This window comes from Pinus tabuliformis, chromosome 5_1 (assembly GCF_031772625.1).
Source record: "Pinus tabuliformis cultivar Carrire ecotype Pingquan chromosome 5_1, CPIR1, whole genome shotgun sequence".
Classification (NCBI taxonomy): domain Eukaryota; kingdom Viridiplantae; phylum Streptophyta; class Pinopsida; order Pinales; family Pinaceae; genus Pinus; species Pinus tabuliformis.
In genome coordinates, this window is record NC_142305.1 from 233,760,921 (window position 1) to 233,771,879 (window position 10,959).

Below are 10,959 nucleotides of genomic sequence, written 5' to 3' on the forward strand. Positions count from 1 at the left end.
ACTTCTTCAGCTATTCTAACTTGAGGATAACCACTTTGTAAGTCTAACTTAGTGAAATACTTTGCATACCTTAGCTGATCAAGCATATCATCAATTCTTGGGAGTGGATAACGATTCTTTACCGCGATTTTGTTCAATGCATGGAAATCCACACACATGCGCCAAGTTCCATTCTTCTTTGGCACTAAGACAATGGGCGAACCACATGGCGAAGTAGATGGGTGTATGATACCTTTGTTCAACAATTCTTGAATTTTCTTTTTGATTTCCATGCTCTCCATAATCAACATTAGACATATGCCTATGTTTGGAAGTGGAATATCTTGTTGCAACTGAATCTCATGCTGAATTCCCCTCTTGGGAGGTAACCCCTTTGGTTCCTGAAACATCTCGTCATGCTTGCTTACCACATCAAACAAATCAGATTTCAATTTATCATCACAACCTTCAAAATATTCATAATCAATATCGTTCTTTTTCTTGATCATGAGAAGCACAAAATTTTTACTTGCATTTACTAGTCTCTTCATCCGCCCTACATTAACCAAAGAAATATTCAGCTTTTTGTGATGGGCTCTCACAATGTACTACACCCCATTCTTGAGCAATATGTATTTGCTATCATGGCGATAAAATACTGCTTTCCTATCATACAAATAAGGACTACCCAAAATAATTCCTGAGATGTCAAGTGGAACTACATTAACTCAACTTCATCAATGAACTTTTTAGTAATAGCGAACTTGAATAAACGCTTCCTTGTAACCTGTAAGTTTGCATTGTTAACTATCCAACCCAATGGATTTGGCTTATGATGAGGTACAATTTCAAGGTTTAGTTTTTTAAACAAGTCTTTGAAATCAAGTTTGATTGTGACCCACTATCAAATAATGCATCAACCTTTGTATGATTTGAAATCACTCTTACATGAAACAACTCTATTCTTGACTCTTCATTTGGAGTGTTGTTTTGATTATGTGATGAACTAGTGCTTGCAACAGTTTCTTTTCCTTTTGTAACCATGGCTGAAATCTTGGTCTCATCACTAGAGTCTGAACCAAGATCATGTTGTGTGGTAGTGGTTGTCTTTTGTTTTCCCTTATTGTTTTGTTTCTTAGGCCTTAATTTGGGATGCAATTTCTAGTAGTGGGCTTCATCATGCCCCTCTTTGGAACAATGTTTGCATGTGATTTTCTCCCCTTCTTTCTTCACACTTGCATTCTTCTTTCCCTTCCATTTTCCACCCTTCTCTTTCTCCTTACCCTTGAATGGATTCCTCTTATTACCCTCTTCCTGAATGTTCTTTCCTCTAGATTCTAGGCATGTGGCTTGCACACATACCTCATCTAAATTGTTTGGATTGAACATAAAAATAGTATGTTTCAAATAGGAATGTAAACCCCCAATATATTTCAGCAGTGTATTTTGGGAATTCAAATTTACTCCTGACAACAAAGCCCTTTTCCTAAACTCCTGTGTATAATCTTGGACTGTTTGACCTTTAAGCTGCCTAAAATTATGCCTACTCATAACAACTTTTTGCATATAGGCTAAAGGATAAGATTGTCTTTTAATTGCAGAAACAAATTTAACCCAAGTAATGGATATCTTACCTTGGATTTGCATTTCCTCTTGAGTCTTTGCTTCCCACCAAACTAATGCAGCTCCTTCTAGCCTTAGTGAAGCCAACTGGATTTTATGTTGTCTTCTTGAAGGTTCTGAATTCTGCAATATACCTCCAATTGTCGAATCCAGTTGTCCAACTAATCTGCATTCACCTCTCCATTGTACATGGGAAGTTCGAACTTTATGTCCAATTTAATTAAGGGAGTCTTTCATTTTTGGGTTTTTTTGAATGAGTATGGGCAGTTTCAGTGGTGGTAGTGGAAGATGATGCTGTGTGAGATGATGAAGATGATGAGGAAGATGATGAGGATGGTGGAGATGGAAGTGGCTTTCCACCATTCCCTTTGGAATCCTTCTTCTCATATTTTTTATCCTCTGAGCTTCCTTCTCCATGTGGAGGCTTAGAACTCTCTCCAACAATTCTAGTGTTCCACTCTTCATAGATGACTTTAACCATCTCAGTTAAAGTGAAGAAAGCTTTCTTGAATTCTTCCTCTTCTGAAGAAAGACCTTCAGGCTCTCTTTCTCCAGACATAATGGCTATGGATTCATGCTCAGAAACTAGTACTGCTTGTACCTCTTCAATCTCAGTTGAAGGAAAAACTTGAAGAGTTTCAAGTGCAACTGGAATTGGAACTTTGGGTGGTGGAGATTGTGGCCTTGTGGCTCTCCTTATTCTAGGCATTACCTTAGGAGTTGCTACCAATAGCTTCCCTTCTCCTTTCTGCAACTTTAACCTTGTAAGCATCACAATTTTGCAACCATTAAAACCCTAATTGCACAAACTCAAGCAATTAAGCAATTCAACCTTGCTCTGATACCAACTTGATCTGTTTTTGAATGATTAATTTTTTCTATGCTAATATCAATTACAAATTTCTAAACATATTCTTGCTTATTTCTTCTTGTGCCGAGGTTTCATTCGCTGTTTGTGTATGTAATCAGGTAAATTTCCTTAAGTTTAAAATGACATTCATGAGCAAAATCGCTTTAAAAACAAACACTGAACAACAAATATTCAAAGTACATCAAACCATCAATGAGACACTTTAACACATTGTTTTGATGGAGTTCACCCCTCCTGGGGCACATCTCCTTGGTCCAGCTTCCATGGCTTGGGCCTCTGTATTAGCTAAATGTGGCAAAATGCTATTTTACAAATATCTATGGCTCTTGATACCTACACCAATGTGTTCAGAATGTCCAAATTATCCAAGAACACAACTTCCTGAGCTCAATTTGGTCAGAAAAAACCCTCTCCATGACTCAGTCAGTGTTTTCCTAGAGAAGTTCTCCTAAATCTGGAATGACTCCAGTTAGCACTCTAAATCTGGAGGCAGGCCCAAAATTGGGGGCACCGCCAAATCCTCCACCAGACTAAACTGAGATTTAACTAACAGTTAAACTGTGCTTAATTAAAATAATCCGGATTAGCGTAAACCTTATCCTTAACATCTGGCAATTTTGGTGCACTATTCACATGCGATGGTTAGCATCACATTAACCGCTAGGTTAATGGTCCATCGGAAGTGTTGACCATTTGATGTTGAGGTAATCGCGTTCACATGATGTATATTAAACCGTCGCAGAGTAATGCTATGCTGGATTTGTCGGGTTAACATAATTGTTTGGGTTTATAACAAATGCGTTCACACGGGGGAGGGTTGGCCCTCCCCTAACCGCCCAACTCCTAACCGTTACACTTTAAATGCAAGCGGAAAACATATGGGGTAAGGATCACTGGTAGCGGAGGCAGTTAAGGCGTATAGACTGTGTGCCAGAGGTCGTGGGTTCGACCCTGACTTCCACCAAATTTTTGTTAAACTACACTCTACTTAGGCCATTGGGAGGTGCCACGTGGCGGCCTTCGGGCTTGCCACGTGGCATTCTTCCATAGGTCCAAAAATAAACCAATCATATTGCGCCAACACACCACCAGTATAACCCAATCGAATGATGCCACTTGTCCATCTGTGATTCGTCGTTGACCATATTTGACCATGCCTAGTCACTTGCCACATCAGCAGTACGGACTATTGACTGTGCAGTGACTGGGCATTGTTTTTTGAAAATTTCGCTTGTTTAGCAAAACGATTAGGACACAATAACTTTCTCATACGAACTCGGTTTTCGATGAAACGAGTTGCATTAGGATCGTTTTTCCGAGATGGGCGTGGTCGTTCGGGTTTCGAGCCATTATGAGAACTTTTACTTATGAGCTAAATACTGAGTACTTGATCAACCAATAGAAAATTAGAAATAAAATTTCCAAAAAATAAAAAATTATTTTTTCAATTTACGAAAAATAGATATATTCAACATTTTCTTGAAACTTTGGTTAAAGTTACTAAAAATACAAAAAACTTAACAAACTAATCGAGAATCTAAAGACTTCGACCACTAAATAAATACTATACTACTTAATAAAAACAAATACTAATAACCCTTACCAATATCTAAACTATATAGTTTAATAAATAAGCATTTCAACCATTAAATTTGAATGGTATCACATTATTTGCTTAAAGAATGAGGCATTGTCTTGTAGTTTATTAAATTTGTATCATAAAATCTCCTCACCTCATGTGACATTGTGGATTGGCATTTATCTTTCATAGCTAGGAAGTCTTTTTTTTTTTTTCCTTCCTTTTAACACTCCATAATGATATTACATAATAGGTTTCAGATTTTTACAAATACTAAAAAACAACTTATCTCCACAATTAAAAGCGTGGACAGAGAGGGCATATTTTCTTGTGGATAAAAAATCTCTCTTCAAGTTCATGTGAAAATCTATCACATCCAATACGAGAACTCATGGGCGAGTGCAGATAGAGATATAGCAGAAGATACCGCAACAAAGAACGAAAATTGAAGCTTGATGGTGTGGTGAAGGTTACATACATTCATTCACACATTATTCTCAATCTCCACCTGAATCTGAATCTGGTCACCATGCTTGCAATATCCAACATTTCACTTGCTGTTATTCCTCAACCCCCTCCTCATTCTTCTTCAAACAAGAAGAAGAAGAAGCCTGCCACCCATATTATTTCCCCTCGCAAAACCCTGCCACCCTCCTCTCGCGCTACACACTCCTCCCTCGCTGTCAATGTAAATGCAGAGCAGCACATTAAAAAACTGTGTCAGAACAATAAGCTTCCAGAGGCAGTGGAGACCTTCAAGCACATGCTTTTTTCAGCTTCATCCATTCCATCTATTATCATCTGCACTCTTCTCTTAAGAAGCCTAGCCCGAGGGAAACGACACCAGTTAGCCTTGTCTGTTTATAACCTTATGATTGAAGCGGGTATTGTTCCAGATCTCACAACTTTAAACATTGTCATCAATTGCTACTATGAAACAGGGCGAAAGGATTACGCATTCAAAGTGTTTGAAGCAATGAAAACACATGGGTTTGTTCCAAATGTCATAACTTTCAATACGCTCATGAAAGGGCTCTGCAGGGAGGGCAGAATAGAGGATGCCGTGAACCTTTACTATCAAATGGTGGGCAAAGATCAGGTTCCTGATGTTGTTACGTATAGTACCTTAATATATGGTTTCTGCAAATATGGTAAAATCCATGAGGCGTTCGGGTTGTTAGCAGTTATGCTGCAAAAGGGCTATGAACCTGATACAATCACGTTTAATACCCTTATGGATGGACTCTGCAAAGAAGGTAAGCTCCAAGAGGCCAGTAAACTACTTAATGAGATGTTAAAGAAAGGTTATAATCCTAATGTCATTACATACAATACTCTGATGGACGGTCTTTGCAAGGAAGGCCATTTGAACGAGGCTAGAAAGCTCTTTTATGAAATGCCTAACAAAAACGTATGTCTTAACGTTGTTACGTTCAATGTGTTTATTGATGGTCTGTGCAAGGAAGGCAAGTTGGACGAAGCAAGGAAGCTCTTCTATGAGATGCCCAACAAAAACATACGTCCTGACATTGTCACCTACAGTACTTTTATTGATGGTCTCTCCAAGGAAGGGCAATGGCAAGAGGCCACCAAGGTGATTCATGAAATGTTGGATAAGGGATACACTCCAGATGTTATCACATACACTGTTCTTGTTGATGGTCTTTGTAAGGAAGGCAAGTTAGATGTGGCAAGGAAGCTCTTATGTGAAATGCCCAAACATAACATCTGTCCTAGTATTATCACATACAATGCATTTACTGATGGTCTTTGCAAGGAAGGACAATTGCAAGAGGCCACCGTGGTGCTTCACGAGATGCTAGATAAGGGGTATACTCCAAATGTGATCACATACAATGCAATTATTGATGGCCTGTGCAAGGAAGGACAATTGCAAGAAGCCACCAAAATGCTTCACGAGATGCTGGATAAGGGGTATACCCCAAATGTGATCACATACAATGCTTTTATTGATGGCCTCTGCAAAGAAGGCAAGCTTCAACAAGCTCTTGGGCTGTTAGATATTATGGTGCAAACAGGCCATCAGCCTAATGAAATTACATACAATACACTTATAAATGGGTTTTGCAAGGTGGGTAATCTGGAGAAGGCCAGGGATCTCCTTGAAGATATGCTGGTGAAAGGTTGCAGGCCTAACGTAGTTACCTGTAACACATTAATAGATGGGCTCTGCAAGCTTCGCAGGATAGAGGCAGCTCAACAGATCTTCCATGAGATGCCAAAGCAGGGTCTGAACCCCAATGTCGTTACATACAACACATTGATAGCTGGGTTCTGCCAAGTGGGTAAACTTAAGGAGGCAATAAATTTATTTGAATGGATGAATGATAGTGGCCATGTTCCTAATAGTATCACATATACCACCCTCATGGATGGACTAGGCAAGGAAGGTATGCCCGAAGAGGCCAAGAAACTATTGCACGAGATCTTAAAAAAGGTTTGATGCCAATATTGTGATATATTCAGCTGTAAACAATCACTTCTGTTAAAAAAAAAGGATGGTTGCAGAAGCCATATAGGTACCCTGAGAAGTGACAGAAGGGCTGCCAAGCTAATATCGATACATTTCATTGCTGTAATTACAAGGTGCTCCAAGAAACTTCTGCAAAGGATCAAAACCCCATTGAAATTACATTCACTGTTTTTATGAACACTTTTTCCGGTGAGGATAATTTCCTCATCTTGTGAGCTGCTGCCTCTAATTTTGGGAAAAGACAGGGGAAAAGATAGCGTGTCTAATGCTGAATTGTTAATAATGCAATTCAAAAGGGGTGATAGTTCTTGTCACAAAATGTGGAAATTGATTCAAAGATTATCCAAGCTCTCGTAAGCTGTGTTACTACAATACTCTTGTATGTTACTAATTGCTTCTTCAATTGTAGAAAGTGATGGATGTTTGGAAAGAATGCTGGATAAGGTTGTAGCCATTCATTTCCTTTTAGATCTCTTATCCTATTGGGAAAGAATTTGTGTTCATATATGTACAATGGAGGAAACTCTGTCAATCATTGGTAAATGATGAAACTGAATAATGCATGCCCATTGTGGCACTGCAAGAAAAGTTGTCATTATGATATTGTTTTCCTCAGTAATTTATCTTCGGCAAGGAGGAAATATTTGTTATTCTATCTTGGATATATGTGTGTAGATATATTTGCCAGCAAAAGGAAATTCCTTTAAAGTAGTTAAAGAATGCATAGGACGGATAGCGGGGAGGAGATGGGCCATCATGATTAACTAGATGCACACTTGTGTAATACCAAATTATATAGTATATGTACAGTTGATAATTCTCACTATCTCTGGCATTTTATATCACTGTATGCTCAAGTGTCATCTTAAGTTTTATAAGTTTACTTATTGGTTCCTGGAATTAGTTGTACAGAATACGATTCCGTGAAGCCTAACATGATACTCTAAGTACAGAATAGAATACAATAGAATTTGTTCTATGAAATCAGTCGAATATAGTACAATTCCATGAGTAAACTTGTGAAAACTAACATGATACCAGATCGTTCAGTGAAATAAAAGGTCAGATAGAGAATTATCAAATGTACGTACACTGTATTATTTGGTATCACACAAAGCGTACATATGGTACAAAGTGATGCCAAAATTGGGCTACTTATTTCGTTAACAATATAGTATCTGGTGTTTTCTGCTCCTCATTCCTAGAACCTGATGTTAAATTGCTGTTTATCTGACATGAAATATGCCCAGTCCTCATTGCACTTTATCTTTAGTCAGTGTGGTATGACTTCGCCATTTATAATTTGATAACTATTTTGAGTTGATTACATATTATGCTTGTGTAATCATCAGAAGTAAGCGGTTGAAATGACGGGTGTTATATCTTTTGTTTCGAATCTCTCGATGTTATTAAAAACCTTGAATTTGTATACTTGATTAAAAATAAGAAGTTTGTTCAATTCCTCTCTCTTGTTTTTCTAATCATGCAAGCTTGAATGATCGAGTGGCTAATAGGGGGTAGTTTAAACCAACCATCACAAGTTGATTCTTAATGTAGTCATTACATACATACTCATATAAGGCTCACTATGAATTGTCAATTGTATGTAGTTTGGGTGGTTGGGAGAAATGTCGTTATCCTCTCCACCTAGATTCAATTCTTGTATGTGACGTGTTTCAGCTCATAATGAGTATATCCTTGTAATGGCTTTGAGTCTTATTGTTTGAGAATCCCTCAAAGACATAAACATGTATATTCCTCATATAAAATATAAAATATTCCTTTGAAAAAGAAGAAAGCTCATTATGAATGTCCAAAGTCTTGTTAAACATGTAAACTTTACATATTTCCTTCATCATGTTTCTAAAGAGTGAGATACTTTCTTTGTCCTAATCTCGTTTCAAACATAGATGGTTTGTGTCATCTTCCAACTCCCATTTTATGGTTCTCACATATTTCTAGTGAACTTTTGTACAATGGTTATATTGGATGTTTGAGTTGTATATTATTTATATTAACAATGTGATATGTGTTTGATAAGTCAGGATATTTTTATTAATGTCCATGGATGATTCATAAACAAGGGACTTATAGCCCACTTGCTTTACCAACATGGATTACCATACAGAAATATGTCTTTTATCTTTTTTCACAACCTTATACAAAGGACTCTGTCTGCAGCAAGGCCACTAGGCCTCTGTCCTCTACCTTGTATGAGAATATATCTTCTTCTGTTTTCTTCCTGGTTGCAAGGCCTCTATTCTTCTGTATTCTGCACACTACAACCAGCTGGTAATGGCAATCAATAAATGAGATTTTCAATGAGTCAAAACCAACTTTACTAGTTATCTAACTTTGAATAGCCTGCTGTCTCATGTAATCTCTATAAAGTTAGCCTCTACTAGTCTGGAGAGTCACTACCATGCTGAGTTGGAACTAGCTTCATCTGTCAAGTTTTGAAGAGATGGTTGCGCATGATTTATTTGAATAAAAACAATGTAATGGAATCCCAATAGGCTACTCAAGCACTGGAAGCAATGAACACTATCTTCAAAAGCCTTTCAATGCCTTTCAAGTTCATTATATGCAGCTCTAAAGTTTGTACAGTCCTCAGAACCATGTCACTTTTGGTATCAAAGTGCAAAATATATGCCTAAACTGCAATAATTATGGCTCCCTAACAATGTACTTTATGTTGTTTTTCTTATTTGTCCTACAGTTCCAAGTTAAAGGAAAGTATTCAAACCGTAGCACCAGCTGGTGCTTGCTTGTTTGCAAACACAATGCCCTTTCCAATGCTTGCCTACAACGTTAACTTCAGCTTCTAGAGCTTCTAGGGCTTTCTGTTTAGATTCAGTGAGCCCCTCAAGGTCTGAGGCAATAACTGCTTCAACACCTTGCTTCCCAAGTTTAATCCTAGATGCAAAGAAAGGTAATTTTGTCAGTTCAAAATGAATATAGGAACACTCATACACATCTGGATCACCATCAAGTGCACAGAGAGAAGAGTACACAATCTAGCAGGAGCACACTCCATGGACAAAGTTGCAGACCCAGAGCCCACTTTTGGTTCCACAAGTTTAGTTCTTGCATTCTGAATTCGAAGCACTAGCTCTTCATTCTCTTCCTAGATAAATGTTATAGAAGGCTTTGTTTTGGATAGTAATGGAAGAATGGTGATCCTAGATTGATATGTCCTAGATTCTTTCTCTTAGCAACAAAATCTTGGTTTCCCTTCAAGAAAGCAGAGTCAAGCAAGTTATGAAACAAGTCGACCAAAGGTTTTAAATTTAACCAAGCCATATACTAGGTTGACCCAAGGTAATTAAATTGACCCAAAAAAAAAAAATCGCCCTAGGAGATGTGCAATCGGCTAGGAAGGAAATAAAACACTCAAGTAAGTGGGAAATGACACAAGGAGTAAATTATAGTCAACTCAGGAAGAAATTCACCCAGCAAATGAGAATTCAACCTAGCAACAAGTGAACTGAATTGATCCAAGTTGATAAGCAGTTAACGGGGGAAGCAAGAATTGCAACTTACAGACTTGGAAAATTCTCAACAATATGGAAAATAAGTGGATCAATTGCTAAATACAAGGAAGTGAATTTAGCAATCTAGATAAGAAGGAAAACTATCAACAATTCTATTATCATAACCATAGGTCTTCAATTTTGAGATGAATCCAATGCCAAGCAATATAAAGCTTGCTCGTGTTCTTCATTTACACATAAAGGATAATCTCTCACGCCATAAAATAACCAAGTAATTGATTATGAATAAAGAGCATATCAAACACATAAGATTTATAAAGTAGTCCTTTAAAAATGCAATTAGACTAGATTCCAGCATATAGCAATTACACGATCATCACAAAAAACAAAGTATTTACTCTTGTAACCCAAATGGGAAAACCAACTTTGAATGGGTGATTAGTTCTTCATTCTGGCAATCTATGGTTAGATTGCTTTCCCAATTCTATATCTGGGCCAAAAGACCCGTTGAGACTGAAATTCACGAGAGATATAGGGAGAGGTGGGATTAAAGGAAGGCCAATAGCCATGGCCCTTCAGTTCCTTAAAGGAAGGCCAATAGCCATGGCCCTTCAGTTCCCATTCCTCAACTTTCTTTCCTATTTGTTTTTATTTTTTCATTTTTCTTTCATGTTTGTCTCATTCATCTTTACATTTGCTCTATTTTACAATGTTTGTTAACCTTCCTTAATAGTCAAACGGCATTGTAGTATCTAAGTCTTACACCCATTTGTCAGTTTGGATCCATTCCAGATCAATGAATGACCAAATGATAGTTTAATGGGACCAGAAGATCAAGTTAGTGAACATTAGAAATTGAATGTGTCAAGATTAGCAAGATTAATCTGAACATTAGAAATTGACAGTGACAAGATTAGCA

The 10,959-nt window shown here is 37.5% G+C and overlaps 1 protein-coding gene across 1 annotated transcript; it reads left to right on the forward strand.

Annotated features, from left to right (window-relative positions):
• The first annotated feature begins 4,362 nt into the window (after positions 1 to 4,362).
• On the forward strand, positions 4,363 to 7,210 carry LOC149164267 (uncharacterized). Its single transcript, XM_089432010.1, has 2 exons — positions 4,363 to 5,308; positions 5,519 to 7,210. Exons 1-2 carry the CDS (start codon positions 4,582 to 4,584, stop codon positions 6,514 to 6,516), a joined length of 1,725 nt encoding a protein of 574 aa, XP_089288136.1. The 5' UTR covers positions 4,363 to 4,581; the 3' UTR covers positions 6,517 to 7,210.
• Positions 7,211 to 10,959: the final 3,749 nt, after the last annotated feature.

Coding starts and splice junctions, on each gene's coding strand:
- LOC149164267 (XM_089432010.1), top strand. CDS start 4,582: ATGCTTGCAATATCCAACATTTCACTTGCTGTTATTCCTCAACCCCCT. Junction 5,309..5,518: donor GGATGGACTCTGCAAAGAAG/GTAAGCTCCAAG, acceptor TGTGCAAGGAAG/GCAAGTTGGACGAAGCAAGG.